General features: G+C 44.5%; 1 protein-coding gene and 1 long non-coding RNA gene across 2 annotated transcripts; both read right to left on the bottom strand.

The window, feature by feature from the left end:
* Positions 1-1,118: 1,118 nt before the first annotated feature.
* Positions 1,119-2,639, bottom strand: LOC125727990 (uncharacterized). Its single transcript, XR_007388891.1, has 2 exons — positions 2,066-2,639; positions 1,119-1,563 (listed from the first exon to the last, which is right to left on the bottom strand). It is a non-coding gene; the product is annotated as an uncharacterized LOC125727990 (long non-coding RNA).
* A 9,249-nt stretch (positions 2,640-11,888) lies between these two features.
* On the bottom strand, positions 11,889-17,859 carry LOC125727989 (CBY1-interacting BAR domain-containing protein 2-like). The gene is made up of 10 exons (XM_049005013.1): positions 17,841-17,859; positions 17,346-17,442; positions 16,647-16,881; positions 14,455-14,523; positions 14,162-14,263; positions 13,828-13,833; positions 13,218-13,322; positions 13,019-13,132; positions 12,612-12,755; positions 11,889-12,348 (listed from the first exon to the last, which is right to left on the bottom strand). Exons 2-10 carry the CDS (start codon positions 17,363-17,365, stop codon positions 12,205-12,207), a joined length of 939 nt encoding a protein of 312 aa, XP_048860970.1. The 5' UTR covers positions 17,366-17,442; positions 17,841-17,859; the 3' UTR covers positions 11,889-12,204.
* Positions 17,860-18,141: the final 282 nt, after the last annotated feature.

Below are 18,141 nucleotides of genomic sequence, written 5' to 3'. Positions count from 1 at the left end.
CTATCTACCACAAAGTCACAGAACTAGGCAGTTCTCTGTACTATCTCTTCAGGGCAGAAAACGGCTAAAGATAACTAGGCTGTTAAAATTCCCGTATCACCCCATATAAACTAACTATGTCATGTGACGTTACGCTCTTTGTCTTGGGAAGGACTCTGGGTGATAAAACAACAGGGAAATCTGGGGGGTTTTCACAGAACTGGGAAAGGATCCAGTGAAATGTCCCTGTGGGCCTTTCTTCAGTGGCTGGGGAGCCTGATCCTTACTGGTAAACAGAATAACTATGGAAATGGCAGTGTTTACTTTAGCAGGATTTTCCATAAGAGGAAAGCATTCCCAGAAGAGCTTGTCTATCTCTGCTTAACATTCCTTCTCAGAAAGAATTCCTGGAGAGTTACACATATAGGACTGCTGTCGCTAAGGAATGTGACATGAGGTGACGGGGATGAAGGTGTACATGTGTGACATTCAGTTGAAAAGACCGTAGCTGAATATAATGCAGGAGAAAGTCAAGAAGGAATCGTGTCCATGTTTCTCCTTCAAAGTCAACAACATGTTGAATGACAGGATCAAAGGCCCACAATGTTTGATTAAATGCCTCTAATCTCCTTGTAAGACGTACTATTGGAGACCGAGCATCCAAAAATCATTATCTACAGCAGGGGTCCCTAATTCTGCTCTTGAAGAACACATTTCCTTGCTCAGATACACCTACTAAACCTAGTAATTCGCTGATGTGTTAGAGCAAGGAAATCTGCAGTCTGTGTTGGATTCTGGCCACCCAGGGCTGAAACTGGGGAACTTTGTTCTACACACACGAACTTCATGGAAGTCCTTCCTTCTTATTAGCATGTGTTTTGTAGAATGAAAATATGAAGCTTTAGCTGAGGTAGCCTTGTGCCTGCAGGCTACCTGTGGTATCAGACCAAGATACACTGCTGCACTGTGATTCCTAGGTGAGTATTTGATAGCGTACCCAGTATTTTAGATCTCTGATCATTCCATAATTTTACTTAAATCAGAATGCTTACATTCAAGGGTAGAAATAAATGATATAGGCCAATTTACTCAGAAGCATGGCGTAGTAATCAATAATTCAATGTAGCATAGAATCTATCCAAATTCATAAAATCTTTATTTATAAATTTTTCAATTTCAGAAACATGCCATCTCCATTACAGATCTATTGTACAATTACAGGTGTAGCGGAAGTGGTAAATGTCATTGAATACAATATTTGTACAACTTTATAACTATTTTAATCATAGATACATATGTGCATGGAATTCCTGTGCAGTGGGAAAGGAAGGAAGCTAGGAAAACATGAAAGGTCATGACCTGGAATCCATGCACTCTGATTGGTGCAACATTTGGCACCCATCTCCGCATTGGTCCCCGTTGACCTTACTTGCCATTGTGTGTCTTACAATGGGCAGCAACCTCTTCCAAGCTGCAATTCATCAAATTGAGGTATTCCTTCCCCCTCCATTGGCCTCCTTAGGATTCAGGTTTTTAATTCTATTGCTGGCATTGGCTGGAGTTTCCTGTCTGCCAAAACATTTCCTGTTATTCAAAGTGGACAAACAGAGAGAGAGAGAGGGAACACAAATAAATTATCCCATAAGTGATTGCGTGGGTCAGCTGACCAGAAACAGCGTCCAGAAAACCATGATATATATTTGCTGTAAAAGCCTAGGGACATTAACATTTTAACAAGAAGTTTAACGACCGCTCACAAAATTAGAACACTTCGTGAGTTTGTTAATGTTACTAAGATGACTAAATATCAAGCATCTTTTCAGGTGGCATGCACTACTCATGGAAAACGTAGGTGATTATATGTAAACTAGAAAGCGGATGCATTTATATGAATGCTTAGGTCACAGGCTAATTTATCAACTTGTAAACAGTTCACCTGCAGACCACGGGAGCACACAAAACCAAAGGCTGTCGCTTGAACTGCTAGCGAAACACATGAGCTGAAAATGGTGTAAAATTTCACTGTGCTGGGTTCATGTTAACCCTCTGCTGATCCTTCACATGGTGGCTTCATTACTTATCTTACCCTTTCAGTGTTGGCATTCCTGCCAGATCAGCCCTCCCTTCTCATCTTGTATTATGGTGACTTTGCCGTTTTTGTAGTACCTTGGGTTGCGTACGAGCATCACTTGCGCTGGGAGTATTCGGTAGCTTCCAGCACGTCTGCAGACTGTGAAGCGGGTGACAAAGGACAGCTTGGCGTCATGCAGACACAGTGCTCTGTGTTCTGCGCGGTATCTTCCAGGGGACGAGGTCTTCCTCCGCGCATGCTTACTCGGCTGCGGCTGATGTAATCCCCATGGCCAATGGGCTGTAATTCATTCTGGCAGCCTCAGCGAAACCATGTCCTGGCAATCCATAACGCGGACCTACCTCCCAGCAAAGGACCCAGCACACCTGGCGAGGGAGCACAGAAAACACGTCCTCCGACCTTTGCTTTTTTTAATAACAAAGATTTAAATCTAATAGTGTCAGCTGAAATTTATTCAGAGGCCCCAAATTTGGAATCATTTTTATTTGGACCAAACCATTAAGGTTGTAGCCCTACTGTGCCCTGATAAAATTGTGTATCGATTTACTGCCTGTCATTATTGCCGACATCTCACCTTAGGCATATTGATTTCAGGGAGGTGGTTCAAAGCAATGAACCGTGCGAGTGTTGGGGGGGGGGGGGCGGGGGGGGATGATTGTAGCAACAGTAAAAGTTGTTGAGATGAGGGCGTGGGCATACAATCCTTTGTGTATATTTGTTTTGGATTTTCTGTGAATAGATTTCCAGGTGTCGGGTAGCTGCCATCCATGTTCCGGAGAATCCCAGAACATTCTGCCAGAGGTGGATTTCTGTTATATGGCACAAGTTTAAGCTGAAGCTCTGTAAGTGTTATAATATGCAGTTTTACAGTGAATATGTCTGGCAGAGAACGACACGTCACATTGCCTTGGGAAAGTAGGACAAACCCACTGTGCATGTGCTGTGTATCTACCCATCCTGGACCGGTTTGGATTCCCAGGGGTGTGAAGCGAAGCTGCACAGAAGCAGAACAGATCAGTGGTCTGTTCCCCCCCCCAACTATCTGGAATGTGTGTGAGGGTCCCATTGAATGCCCCCGCTGGTGAAACGGCTGGGGCCACTGGGGATAGCTGCAGCCAGCCAAACGCAGCGTGCACGCCCCTCTGCCTGCTGGGAGCGCCGCATAGCTGCCCTCTGTTAATCTGCTGCTAAATGTGATCCATGGTGGAGGCACCTGATATGCACAAGGGGAAAACGCTGTCTGCTCACGTCCCCCAGCAACAGAGCCTGCACAGGCACTGGGTGATAAGCAGAAATGCTAGTCTGGTCACTGGGTGAAAAACAGCCACCGAACAAGGACAGGGATAACGAGATCAAAAATAGGTGTGATTAAAGAATAGAGATTTCTCCTATTATATACAGCTCTGGAAAAATCAAGAGTCCATAGCATGATTTTTTTGTTTCACTAATGTCTCAATTTAGGGGTGCGCATCTGTCAATAATACATATATTTTTTGCTCACTTCAGCCAGGTTCTTTGCTGTTTCTCATTAATGAAGGGCTGCTTCCTTGCTTTACGGGACTTCAGTCCTGCTTCTAGGAGCCCGGTACGAACTGTCCTAGCAGTGCACTCCACTCCTGCACTTAATGTTTCCCATTCTTTTTCAAGGTCACTTGAGGTCATCCTCCGATTTATGAGACTCTGCCAGATAAGTTAACTGTCATCTCTGCCATTATAAAGTCTCTTCTGCCCTTTGCCTGGCTGCTTTCTGGTCGTTCCCAGTGTCTCCTGCTTCACCCTATTCTTGTGTACTGCTGTCTTAGGAACTTTGAATCTGGTAGCAATCTGCTGCTCAGCGTAGCCTCCTGCCAGCAGAACCTGGATTAAACCAGGATTTAAAAAAATACAGATTTACAAAATATAGAGTGATCTCAAAAGTTTTTCCAGATGTACGTAGAATGTATGTATTCATCTTGAATCTTTTGTACTGGGGTGAAAATGGTAAATATAGATACAAAATATGCCTGCATTCTAGTTGGAAGCTCTTATTTATACTAAATACACATAAAAGTGGGTGTGTTTAAAAAGCACAGGGTTTGTTGTTTTGTTTTTTTACACGGTGAACCGATATTTTCTCCTCCCCGGCCACTTTTCCAGGCAGCCTTTCCGTGAGAATGCAGACGGCTCTTCTTAAGCAGCTCAGACTTGGGCTTGCATGCCCCATATTCCTCACTCACGCTCATGCACTTTAGGACGGGAATCGAGCTGTCAGCACACCCAGGGCCCCTGGGCACAGCACTCCAGATGCACAAAGCGTCCTGGTGCATCATGGGAAAGCATTCAGTTGGTCTCGCTCATTAGGAGGCACAGCTTAGTTTCAGCACTGAGGTCCAAATGAGCTCCCCCCCCCCTTCCCCCCCCCCCCCCCCCCGCCTACCAGACTGTCGAGCCAGCCCCCGAGTTCCCTACTCCCCCGCGCTCTCTGACCCCTGCCTGCTTTCACAGGTGGGAGCCAAACGCGATAGCGTCAGCAGTCGGACGGTGAACCAGCATCACTGCACTTGCATCTCGAGGAACCTCTTTATCATCATCTCCTCCATCGCAGAAGCCGTCTGCGTCGCCATTGCTGGAAATTTATATTTATGAGTCTTTCAACCAGACGGTTGTCAATTTACACCAGTGTTACACCAGAAATCAGGATCCCCCACACAGCTCACATTTTTGCTTCCTCCCAGCTCCCAACACACCTGAACCAAACAATCTAGACCGCCAAATACTTGGAACAGGTGCATTGGAAGCTGGGAGGGAGCAAAAATGTGGACCCCAAGTACTGGGATGCGAAACAGTTTATACACATCCTGTAGGGGCTGAGTGCACTGACATCCTGTGTGGCTTAAAAGAACATTTGGATGCCTTGATATCAGGTAATATGTGTTGAGTAGGAATCCTTATGCTGACTCTCAGTAGCCCTGTAATGTGTTTTGGAACAAACCACTGAAAACCTAGAAGCACCAGTGTTCCCAGGGTTCAGCCTAGCTGTCTGGTAGGGGATTCCCCTGCAGTGATACATGGCTGTGTCACTGATTTTATGATGCCAGGTTTTGGTGTGGAATTACAGCCATCTAAATTGCAGCTGACTGGTTAACTTTCCCTGATTTGTAAAGAACCTAAATAGCACTGAGTGTCTCAGTCTTTCCAGCTGAGCCCTCATGTAGCGTGCCTTGCGGCCCAGCATGCATTGCTGCTGAACAGACATCATTGCTGGGATTGTTTTTGGGTGCGCATGCATCCCTGTTGCTTTATGGAACACAGCGGTCAGGGTTTGGGAATGTGGTATCAAGTGGTGTGCGGGTCACTTGGTTCAGGTGCTGTTCCTGTAATCAGAAGGTCACTGATTCCAGTCCCATGGTTCACTGAGTAATTGCACTTTTGGGCTCTTGAAGGATTAACCTCTAATTGCCCTTGGAATCTTCTGATACTGCTTTCTCTATTATTTGTTGGTTCAGCTGAGTATTTTTGCTTCAGTAGCTCAATAAGTAGGCTGCTACACTGCTAATGTGAAGTTCTTGGATTCTAATACCAGTAAACCCAATTAAATTATGGCCCTGCCCTTTACCATCGGTTGCTTTGGATAAACGTGTCTGGGACTTCTTGTCTTTGCAAGGATCCTCCCCACCACTGGGTGGCAATATTAGTCAATGCAGTAGAATAAACAGCAACTCTTCACATCCCTCCTTCCTGTCCCACTGCAATCATTTTCACAGCAGTACATTTGTAAACACTGAATCCGAACAAAGTTAATAAAGCCAAGGAGCTGAGAACATGAGTTATTTTCTACACCAAATCTAATTATGAACAATATAATTAGAATTATGAATCTAATTATAAAGACAGCTGATTACACCAAGTCTGGCTGTGATACTTCATGCATTGACAGTAGTACTCTAATACTTTGACAAATCACAAATGAAATTAATGATGTTTGATCCTTTTATATCATAATCATGTGTTCTAGCTTATCCAGTTCCGTAATTGTTTTCTTCATTGGCAAGAGATCTTTACACTAGAGATCATTGTGCTTGTCTGTATCTTGGGTTCGGATGATGACCAGTGTGATGATCATATTAACGAGAAAACAATGAAACACTATCAGCTTTGGAACGTCACACTGAGTGTGCGACATTTTAGTGTTAGTAACATTCTGCTATATTTATAAAAGCACAATGAAACATCAATCCCCTGTGGTTTTAATTACTGCTCCTTCAAATCAGTGTATCCAAACAAACTCGCAGAACCTTATTCCACTTCCAAACTCGCAGAACCTTATTCCACTTCCAAACTCGCAGAACCTTATTCCACTTCCAAACTTGGAGAACCTTATTCCACTTGATTAACTAAAGCGTGCTTGCTTAATGTTTTTGCATGGAGCAACTGACACAACAAAACGACTATAGGCAGGTTAGTGCACTTCCCTCAGCTAACAGTATTAGTCCCGGCTGACTGGGTTTCACATTTTAACAGAGCACTAACATGTGAGCTTCAGACACTAGTTACTCTATGGTGAATATGCTGGGATTACGACATTTATTGCATTCTGATGAACAGCAACCAAACTATGGAACCCATGTTTCGTTATTTACAGTATTAAGGGATTTCGCTACTGTTGATTGACACCTAAGGGGTTTTTAATGAATATATGGGTAATATTTCCTAATGAAGACTATAGTTATGAAACTTAGAGAGTTTAATGGAGAACTACCCTGAGTCTCTTTGCAGCCCCTCTATCAACAGTAATCTACAAGGGGGTGGGAGTGGTGTGTAAGCTCTCAGTCCTCTTGGACGGGACTCGCGTCATCTGTAGGGGATACAATAAGACGTCCTAATGATGTGTTTCACCTCCACAGTGGCCAGGCAAACGTCACCTAGACGTTATTCAATCATAACGCTCGACACAGCGGGGCTCAGCTGCCATCATTAATTATGAATGCACTGACGCTCTCTGTTCCTGGATGTACAGTCAGCTTCCCAACCAACCTTGGTCTGAGTGCTTCTCTGAGAGCTATTTCATCCTGTCCTTCCTCAAGGGTGAATCAAGGGGACGTGTAGACTGTTTATCCAAGGCCACTGGGTGTATCGGTGAAGGTTAAGTGTGTCTGTCAGCTTCAGGGGATCTCCCTGGTTCTCCGCTTTGCCAAGATATCAACAACAAGCCAGATACCCCAGAGAGAGTCACAGATTTCGCCGCGGTGGGCTTTTCGCCACATTTTTCCTGGATGTGCTGCAGTTGCATTGTGGGTAAATTACTAGTGTCTCAATTTCAGCATTTTATTCTCCTCTACAGTCACCTGACAAGCTAGTATGTTTGTGACTTGGCAAAGCAACATCGCCATTACATTCCAGCCTGTAAGCAGTGATTTATAAATTCATTTCGTGTAATGAGTCATAAAAATGAGGTACCAGAGTATTAAGTACATTTTCCTTCAGATTATTGCTTAGTGAGGCCTATATTATTCCTGTGGGCACAATAGGGTCTATAGGAGTGAACATATTCCTCACAAATTAATAAAATCATGCTACTACTTGGAACAAGAAGAAATAAACAAACAGTATTGTAATATGGCATCTGTGTCGATGTATAATGTTTATGCCCGGAATGGATCTGTTATTGGCGCTAGCATATGCTATGCTTCATTTGTTCCAAAACTGTAGAGGGCATTATGGCCTCCGACAGCAGATCTGTTTACATTCCTGGTCACGTAGGTGATGAGGTAGGGCAGTGGTCACCATTTGGCAGATCGCACCCAGATGGAAATGCAACTGAATCCGGACCATGCAATCGATGCCTACCCCACCTCCTCGGATAAGCAAATCTTACTACTGAAGGACTCCCCACCTTGGCCCTTATCTGTGTGTTGGTTGTTACTTCTCTAAACCTACGTGACAGATTAAAAATATACGAGTAACTCTCTCATGTTTAAAGTTAAATATAGAGAAATAGGAAAAAATTGAAAATAGGGAGAACATCCACGGAAAGTTAAAGGTGGGGCTGTAATTAGGCCAGGCTGATCTATTAACAGTGACAGGAATGACATAGCCCCGTTTTCGATGTTGTTACCGCATGTCTTCGTGTACTGAGGCACGTGCACGATCTGCAGAGCTGTGGTCCGGAGAAGACCTGTTGCTGCCCTCTAGTGGTGGAGAGGTGATTTTTTTTTTTTAGTAGGATTTTTCAACTTTTCCTGAAGCATGTACCCAAATCAAAACAGAAAAGAGTTAGGGGCCACCAACAACTCTAAATATAGAGCTTTGGGGCTGAGCATTTAGTGGTTTTTGAAACAAATCTCTGGGGCCCATTACATACGTTTTGCCTGTGTTTCTGTGAACATTCAGCATGTTGACTCTCACAAGCCCCAGGTAAGTGCATCTGATGGTGTGGAAATCAGCAAGGCCACACTCAGATTAGGATTTTAATGGCACATTATCATGGCGGAAAACTCAACTACCTTAATCATTTACAAATTGAATATGACTGTGATGATGTGGTTATGAGTGTGGCTGGATGGATGTTGTTATGAGTATGGCTGAATGGATGTTGCTATGAGTATGGCTGGATGGATGTGTTCCTGAATATGGCTGCGTGGATGTGGTTCTGAATACGACTGCGTGGATGTGGTTCTGAGTACGGCTGCGTGGATGTGGTCCTGAGTATGACTGCGTGGATGTGGTCCTGAGTATGACTGCGTGGATGTGGTCCTGAGTATGGCTGCGTGGATGTGGTCCTGAGTATGACTGCGTGGATGTGGTCCTGAGTATGGCTGCGTGGATGTGATCCTGAGTATGGCTGCGTGGATGTGGTCCTGAGTATGGCTGCGTGGATGTGGTCCTGAGTATGACTGCGTGGATGTGGTCCTGAGTATGGCTGCGTGGATGTGGTTCTGAATATGGCTGTGTGGATGTGGTCCTGAGTATGGCTGCGTGGATGTGGTTCTGAATATGACTGCGTGGATGTGGTTCTGAATATGGCTGCGTGGATGTGGTTCTGAATATGGCTGCGTGGATGTGGTCCTGAGTATGGCTGCGTGGATGTGGTTCTGAATATGACTGCGTGGATGTGGTTCTGAATATGGCTGCATGGATGTGGTTCTGAATATGGCTGCGTGGATGTGGTCCTGAGTATAACTGCGTGGATGTGGTTCTGAATATGGCTGCGTGGATGTGGTCCTGAATATGACTGCGTGGATGTGGTTCTGAATATGGCTGCGTGGATGTGGTTCTGAATATGGCTGCGTGGATGTGGTTCTGAGTATGACTGCGTGGATGTGGTTCTGAATATGGCTGCGTGGATGTGGTCCTGAGTATGGCTGCGTGGATGTGGTTCTGAATATTACTGTATGTCTGTTTCGCACATCATATCTTTTTAAAGGAAGATGGCTGTGTGACTGAGTCTGGGTCTGAATGGGGGGCATACCTCTACATGTACATCCGCAGAAGGAAGCAGAAAGCACTTCGGCCTCTGACTCATGAGGAAAGCTCAAATCTGCTGTTTGCTCTGGCCGTGACGCGGATCAGCACAGCGAGGGCCTTCGCTGTTGTTTCAGCTGACTGGATTTTCAATCCGCACCTGCCCAGCCACCACTCTGGCACCGGCCCGACTCGGCTGTGAGTGTGTGGCAGTGCCCATTACCACCATTTCCTCTAGACACATGCTCACACTTGTACAAGGCTTTTAAACTCAGGGAGTGATAATGAGCATCATTTCCTCATTTCTGCATCATGCGAGAGAGAACATCTGTGCTCAGCATGGCCTGGGCCTGAACACAGACCACCCTAAAGAAGAAGTGCTGTAAGACCACACTCTGTGTCACCGGTATCATCAATAAATGTTCACTGTTTAATAAACAATAAATTGAAAGCTGTATATGTTTCATTAAAGATTTAAAGAGTATTTTTGGCCGAAATTCTGCTGAACATGTTATTTGGCTGAAAGAATTACAGACGCTTTGCATATTTAGCAAATGGGAAGCAACTGCTTGAAGACTGGGAAACGTAATTAGCTAAAAGTCAACAGTAAATGTGGCTAAGGAGAGTGCAGAGGTCTTTCTTTTTTTTTGGGGGGGGGGGGTAAGTCTGGAGACAAGCTCAGCTGTAGTCAATCTCAATAATTATGAATGATATAATGATATGAAGCAGTGTTTTGAAGAGAAGCCACAAGGTCACATGAAGAGTGGAGAGAGCACCGACTGTCAGCAAACTCTTACCAGAAGAGCTACATGCAACCGCATGCAGTCCCATCTTTCACCTCTTGGATCTTCCATGTCTGCTGGTTATTTGTTTACAGTGAAAATGGAGATTTTAGTTTTTTTTCTCTCCAAATCTCTCCAATGAGATGCATTATAACGTCTCCAGTTCCATCCGACAAAATCTTTGCGTCCTAAACGGTCTGTTCATCACAGAGGATAGCAGATAAATCTATAGCAAATTCCCCAATACAAACATCATATCATAAAAGAACAATTTACTTTGAATTACTACAACACTGCCTGCTGTAGTGCATTGCTTGTGCCATTATCGTCACAAAATCATTTCCTGATACTGGATCTTGGATCTGAACTTCAGCTGTTGGGGTGAAATCTGCCACCTGTGATATTACTGATCAGAAAAAAAGATTTTTTTGTCTCTGTTCCTGTGAGGGAACTGGTAGGTGGGTGGTAGCCAATGGTTACTGCTCCCCCCACAGCCCTGACATGAATACGCCACATACCAGTCTATTAAATACGACAAACCAATCGGCTTTCTCCCCAGTACTGCATTGCCCAGACGGCCTCAAAGAAATAGACTCGCTGCATTGTAGATGTGGATCACATGGAGAAACCGCTTCACTGTTCTGTTCCAGGGTGGTTTCACCTCAGGTGGTGATGTGGAGCACCCGGCTTCCTGCTGGCAGGTTTTAGACACCTTCTGCGCCCCACTTAGCACCTTCAGAAGGAGCCACTCAGTGCCCAGTCATGTGGGATGTGCCACTGGCTGGACTGGAGCTGCTCAATCACAGGCACTGGGGGAGAAACACAGACGACATGCTCCATCATTGTCATTAATGGGGAATCTATCCTTTTTATCCACTGAGCCAAGGCTCAGCTGGAGTGAAACTGGGAAATATGAAATGTATACAAAATATCGTACAGATCATCTTTTCCTTTGTAGTACTGCTATAGTTTTGTGCTTTTGGTTTTATTATTGTAGACTTTGTTAGTAATGAAAATACTGCTCTCCTTCTCTTGCTTTGCGATTTAACACAGCACTTCTTGGACGAATGACCAATGGTCTAAAATCTGTATACAACAGGCAGGGGAATTGAACGGGTGTAGGGTGAGGGAAAAGTGTATTAGAAGCACATCCTGGGGAGAAGTAAATGCCCCAGGGCAAAAGCAAGTCAAAGCGGAAGGAAGGTGGCACTCCTGAGTCGAGGCTGAATACTAGATGACCTTTCGTTGTCAGCTGAGACAGTGAGGGAACAAGTGGTAAGAAGACCGTGTGCTTAGATATGGGTGTAAAAACTGATTTTTCAAGGCCTGGGAAATGGTAATTTCTCAGTATGATAATGAGACATGAGATAATCGGAAATAATAAGGGTTACGTTGGCGCATGCTGTCCCTGAGAAGGGACAGTAAATATAATTTATTCCTTTGGCTTAAAATCAGGAGTCACAGGAGTCATCAACCACCAGTGAGACGACTTTGAATTTAGAATTCAAATTAATTTGAATTGAATTAATAATGAATGATTATATTAAACAAGTGATAGATAAATTAAAAAGCAATAGATTACAGTAACAGAAAAAATCTTTATTTTTAAAGTGATTTTTAAACTTCCAAAGATGAGGATGCTATGTGCAACCCACAGCTTTACAGAAATAACATTAAAACAGGTGTTAATATCTTCAATAAGTTCTGTAAAGATTATTTATAATGCAGTATAATGCTTGATAGTCGTGACAGTTTGTAACTACTTAATTCCACATATTTTATATAAAATTATTTGGTCACTAATGTGAAATCATTGTGTGAAATATTAAGCCACAGTGTCTTTTGACTAATTTATATTGCATTGTGAAGAAGATTTACATTGGAAGTGTTGTCATGGAGACCATAGGGGCCTCATAAGCCACCGTATTGTTGTCGTTTCATTCTGGTGTACTTGACAGCGTACGACTCTCTTTTTTTCCCTTCTTCTTCCTCCTGTTCTTCTTCATCTTCCTCCTCCATTTCCTCCTGCCGTTGCAGTGTACTTTCATGATGCTGCTGAGCAAAAATCATTGTCTGTTAGGGTCTCACTCTGCATTGAGGAGGGCGACACATTAGCGGTCATGCCATCCTTCACACGCAACAAGAAACGTCAAAGGCTTTTGTGCAGTAACCAATGACCTTCTGGTTCGAAAATCCCTCTGATTCTTAGCAACCAATCAATGGTCAGCCTCAGGAAGAACCAACTCAATCATTTGAGACAACCCTCACTGAAAAGATCACGTGGTAACTATTGTTAAATGAAAAGTCATTCAACTGACCCTTCTGGGATAATCTGACAGTTGTTTTAAAGTCGAAGGAGTTGGGCTGGGATAGCGAGGCATTGTGGAAGACAGAGGAATGGAACTCTGGAGAATTTTATTGTCCAACAGCCCATCATGCACCTGGATCCTTGACCTAAACCTCTGGAAGAGGGAGTTTGAGCAAAAAGAGATGTGAAGAATCACCCAAAACATGGACAAGTCATGCTAACACAGTTATCAGTTTCTTCAAGTGATATTATTAGCTGACAAATTGAGGGATTCTTACCACATGATTCTCATCATTTTTATAGTGGTACCTTCCGTTCAATCACATTCTGTTTTGTTGCCTAATTGGTTGATTTCTACCAAAGTGCAAATGGAGCCAAGTCCTTACCAGGAAACCTGAACTTAAGGTCTTGTTTTACCTCTAAGTCTTTGTCAATGTCCATGTCGTTCAGACTCTGGAAAGTGCTTGAGTAAACTTCCAGCGATTTTGTGTGGAACAGCATTTCAATGGTGATGAAATCTGTGAAGATCCTCTGAAATGGAGAAGTGTTTTCAGTTATGGAGCTCTGCTGAAGTATTCGGGCCTTAAAAGCTGGACTGCTGTCTCTTGCGACAGACCTTGATGTCCTGCAGCTTCTGCATCTGGAAGTTGTTTATGGTTTCTTCCAGCTGCCGGGTGCTCCGAAGCATGTTGGTTGATGCTATCTGTGCGCTGGCCTCAGCCTATCGGAAAGAGAGGGGTGGGACTAGCCTGTATCTGGAATCAGTGAGTGGTTCAGGGGGTGAGGATGCTGTGCCTGATTGGAGGGTGGCCAGTTCAAATCCCCGGATTGGTAGAATGATTTAACTTGACCCCTGACCCAGGCTTTTAACCCGCATTCGCTCATGGGACTGTCAGACCCCGTTTTCTCAGTTCAGCGTCTCTTTGGATGAAGGTGTCTGCCAAATGCATGGACTGTAATACACCATTGAAACGTCACATGACACATTGAGGAGTGAAGGTCTTCGGCATGATTTGGCAGATGTGTAATGTCTTTAAATCTGTCTGCTCTTAGACAAGTGCTATTCAATGCCCAGACGTAGAAGTGCGGGCTTGCAGACACTGCGATGCATGAACTGACAGTTAAAAATAGGAAGCAGATTAACAGACAGACTCTTTATGTTTGATTCTGAATATGAATATAAAGACAGGAATTGTCGTTGTCAGGGTACAAGTGCAAACAGTTACCTGGGACTGATAAAGGAGAGTTAAGGATATCCTGTACGCCACATGGCCAGATTAAAATACGGCGTTAAGCAACATACTCTAGCTATTGGCATGGCCTGTGGTGATGTCACATGGAAAGGAAATACACACCACAGTCTCCTTAAATGGAACTCAAACTTTCATTTGTTAGAAATGTAACCATTAATTAAATCTTCACTTAAAGTTGATCAAATTGAAAATAATTCTCTCGTGTGATATTACTATTGTGATGTCATTTTACCTTTTTTTTTTTTAAAAAAAAAGATGCTTAACAAAGAAACTTCACTCCGCAGAAGCACCACCTCTCAAAGGATACGATACCCTGTCTGTCAGATGGATTTTTAATCCGAATTCTTTCCAGCCTCTGTATTTCTTTCAGTTCCCGGTTGCGATCATTGGTGAATTTCTTCAGATCAGCCTGATTGACAGACACAGAGAGCAGAACAAACGAGGAATAGGATGCAGAATCACAGGTGTTCTCTTACCATGGGACTGCTAGTATTTGTTACTGTGAGTAGGACACTGGGAACTAAATATCATGGCAGATCTAAACAATGCCAGTCATAAACCAATGAAATGAGTAGTGGGCAGAGAAGAAGTGAGACTTACGCGTTTGTTTTTCACAATGTCACCATATGCTTTCAGCGGAGTCACAACTCTGGTCTCCAGTCTCTCTACCTTGCAAGGATAATGATGATCATTGGTTAAACACGGGCAAAGGAGGCACGGTTCATGTCTTTTGTCATCCCACGTTCATATATCATTTATCACTCTCCATAAACACGTTGACAGGTAGCTATGGAGGCCCAAATGAGCTGGGTCCAAGGCTCAAATGATATTTTAAGGAGGTTCCTGCACATAAATAGAACACATAATTGAGCTAATTACGTTCAGGAGAACAGGGGTGGGGAATGTGTTCCATGGAGGGCCAATGTGGGTGCAGGTTTTTGGAATGGCCTCTCAATCAACCAATAACAGTGGGTCTCCAAGACTGGAGTTGAGAATCACTGTTTTATTATTGGCTGTTTGAGAGGTCATCCCAAAAACCCGCACCGACCCTCCGTGGGACAGGCTCCCCACCCCTGCTGCAGAAGGTGGGTCACACAATTGGTTTGCACATGATTCTTTTTATTGCTCCACAATCCTGAATGCATGTAACACCTAATTAAGCTGGGGGTCAGGGCAGTGTTGTGTAAACCCATCATACAATGACATGTAACTGGACCATCTGCAGAACTAAGCTACGTACGTGTTGAATGGGACGGTGGTCAGTGCTGCTGCCTCACAACAAGAAGGTTGTGTTTGGTCCTGGGATTTTCTGTGTGTTTGTGTAGGTTTTGGCCGAGAGTTCTGGTTTTCTCCCACGGTCCAAAAGTGTGTAGGATAGGTTGATTGGTGAGTCTAAATTGGCCCTGTATCTGTGTGTTGGTGACTGACCGAGGTTAGTTCCTGGGAGAGGTACCAGTCCCCCCCCCCCCATGACCCTTGTTGGGGTTAAGCAGTTTCAGAAAATGGATGTGCTGAATGCAAAGATTTGTTTATCCAGATGCCGAACAAATTGAAAACAAACCGAAACGGTATTTGAAAATATCTGTCAGTGTAATTGATTTCTTGGGGCAACCGATTTTATATGAGGAGGATTAAGTCTCATAGGGAATGCGGTGGCGTTCTTATTGATACGGCAGACGTTGCATCTGTGATGATGCGGCCTAATCCCTGCGAGTGCTGCGTCTCTGGCTGATCTGCGCTGGAGCCCACGTGTCTCCGCTTGTAACAAGGCTTTGCTGAAACACCGCGATCAGTACCGGCTTGAGCTACAACACACACAGAGACATAAGCTGCCAGTTCTCATTGCTGTGCTACCCCCCGAAGACCCTTCCCATGCCGAAATATTCCATGCAGAGTTTAATGGAGGTCTGTGTCTCTGTGGGTTAAGCCGCTATGCGTGTTTTCCGGAGATCACCGGGTGCTAGAATGGTAACATTCCATTGGGCCAGAAATGCTGCAGGGGGTCTGGATCAGCGCCCCGACCCCTTGCTTGGACCCCAGACTTCACTCTCAGCGGTATATACAGCTCTGGAGAAAATTAAGAGGCAAAGCAAAATGTTCAGCTTCACTCATTTCTCAGTTCATGGGTATATGCCCGTGTAATTTTTTTGCAAACCGCACCCTGGTACTTGTCTGTTTCTCAGTAATGAAGGGCTGCTTCCTTTCTTTACAGGACTTCAGTCCTGCTTGTAGGAGCCTGATATGAACTGTCCTAGCAGTGCACTTCACTCCTGCACTTAACATTTCTCATTCCTTTTGAAGGTCACTTGAGGTCATCCTCCGATTTATGAGACTCTGCCAGACAAGTTGACGGTCATCTCTGGCATTAGAAAGTCGCTTCTGCCCTTTACCTGGCTGCTTTCTGGTCGTTCCCAGTGTCTCCTGCTTTTTGAGCCTGGAAGCAACCTGTTGCTCAGCGTTGCCTTCTACCAGCAGAACCAGGATTAAACCAAGATTTAAAAATACAAATTTATAAAAAATATAGATTTTTTTTTTCCAGAGCTCTATATTTGTCTAAAAGGAGAGCAAGATGGGGATGAGGTATGTTTAAAGAAGCATTTCAATGTACCTGTAAATGGTAAGTAAAGATTCATCTCAACTAGGCATCATGTTCTGAAGCACAAATGATGCCAGTTACATTACGCAGAGCACCCATGAGGAAGCAGTCTGTAAGCTACCAGCAGAGGGCGCTCTGCTTCCCCACACGGCTATCTAGCATCCTGGCTAACCGGAGGGTGGGGCTGTCACTGCACCTGGGCTTGCCTGTAGTCCTGGAGCATGGCCAGGTCCTCAGCCAGGATGCGCAGGCTGGTCCGCAGCTCCGGGTCCTCAGTGTTGGCAAAATCGTTGAGCTGGTGCACAAGCTCGTCTGCCTTGTCCCGCAGCTTGGCCGTGCGCCGGGTGTACGCAGCCAGCAGCATGCACAGCTGGCCCAGGTGCACCTCGGCCTGACTCACTGTGGACTCCATCAGCTTCACCTGTGGCTCCCTGAAAGTAGACACTGCAGCATAACTACCCCCAATGGACCCCCACTACCGTCTGCTTCGACTTCAGAATCCAGAACGTATTAAATGAATGGTGGAAGACGCATAACCTTTCACGAAGTATTCCTGGGAATCAGTGAGAGTTCCAGAACATGTTAAACTTTATTTTATTTGAGTGGCTTTACAGGGCTCATTTCTATGGTAGTATAACATGTTTTAAGAAGCATGAACGTATTATAAGTGCAAAAGATTTACTCTTTGCAAAACATGCCAGGAAAAAATGGCATCATATTAAAGATTTAATTGAGTAAAAAAACATTTGTAACGACACAGTTGTCTCGAGCAAAGTGGGAGCATGTTCCCTTAATTATATACGTCGTCTCTGCTTCCTAGCAGTCTTGCGTGCCTAGATGACGTCAACATATAAGACAGCAAATACCAAGATTGCATAAAAAAATATCGACGTACCTGGAAATAAAGGTACTCATCTCGGTTTATGTGGAGATACCAGCTGGTCTAATATCTGCCGTCCAGTGTCACCTGTCGCAGGTAAAGGCATCCGTTTCTAAGGAAACGACAACAAAAGCGCTGCATCTCCGTAATGCATTTCCCTTCTCTGCCAGCAGAGGGCAGCAGGCCCCAATCTTTACGCTGCTGTTTGAGGCACTGACATCAGAGGAGTCGATCTGAGGTTCAAGTTTGTCAATGAAAAACAGTAAATTATAAGAGCTGTCTTGCCCTATTTTGTGAAATGTTAAGTAAATCAGGAAATCCCATTCCACAGAACTGTACTGAAATGGACTTAAACACATTTGCAGAAAACAGATGCAAGGCTAGCTGTCTGGGGAACTCTAACTGTATATTGCACAGGCTGCAGTTATGAGTGCCGGCTGGGGACGCAGTTTAACATACAGCACAGTTTCATGCTTATCTTTAGTCCAAACACGTGTACAATTGTCTTACTCATCATTTGCTGGTAGACCAGTCCTTTCTCCCTTGCTGTATATGTGTGTGTGAAGGCACATGCTCGCCTCAAATCGAATCTGTCCTTCTAACAACGATGCAAAAGAAAAGCACACAGGAGCAGCTGACGAGTAGCCCGTCCTTGCGATCAAAAGCCGCCTCCATAATGAAGACCTCACAGTCCTGACTGGCTGCTCTAAGGAGCTGAGCTCGTGGTGTGAAAGCAAAATGTGCACGTTTGTTTGCAGGTCACAGCTTTTACTGCCTCTGTGAGAGCCGTGCGCGGGAGGACGGCTGTTTG

The sequence above is a fragment of the Brienomyrus brachyistius genome, unplaced genomic scaffold, assembly GCF_023856365.1.
Source record: "Brienomyrus brachyistius isolate T26 unplaced genomic scaffold, BBRACH_0.4 scaffold142, whole genome shotgun sequence".
In the NCBI taxonomy this organism is placed as follows: Eukaryota; Metazoa; Chordata; class Actinopteri; order Osteoglossiformes; family Mormyridae; genus Brienomyrus; species Brienomyrus brachyistius.
Note: the sequence above shows the minus strand (reverse complement) of the source record. Positions and strands in the feature narration are given on the sequence as shown.

What these genes read in the sequence shown, in the direction of transcription:
- LOC125727989 (XM_049005013.1), bottom strand. Translation starts at nt 17,365, where the DNA reads ATGAGTACCTTTATTTCCAG. An exon ending in ATGAGTACCTTTATTTCCAG is followed by an intron (nt 16,882 to 17,345) that starts GTACGTCGATAT and finishes GTCTACTTTCAG; the next exon opens with GGAGCCACAGGTGAAGCTGA. An exon ending in AGGACTACAGGCAAGCCCAG is followed by an intron (nt 14,524 to 16,646) that starts GTGCAGTGACAG and finishes TATCCTTGCAAG; the next exon opens with GTAGAGAGACTGGAGACCAG.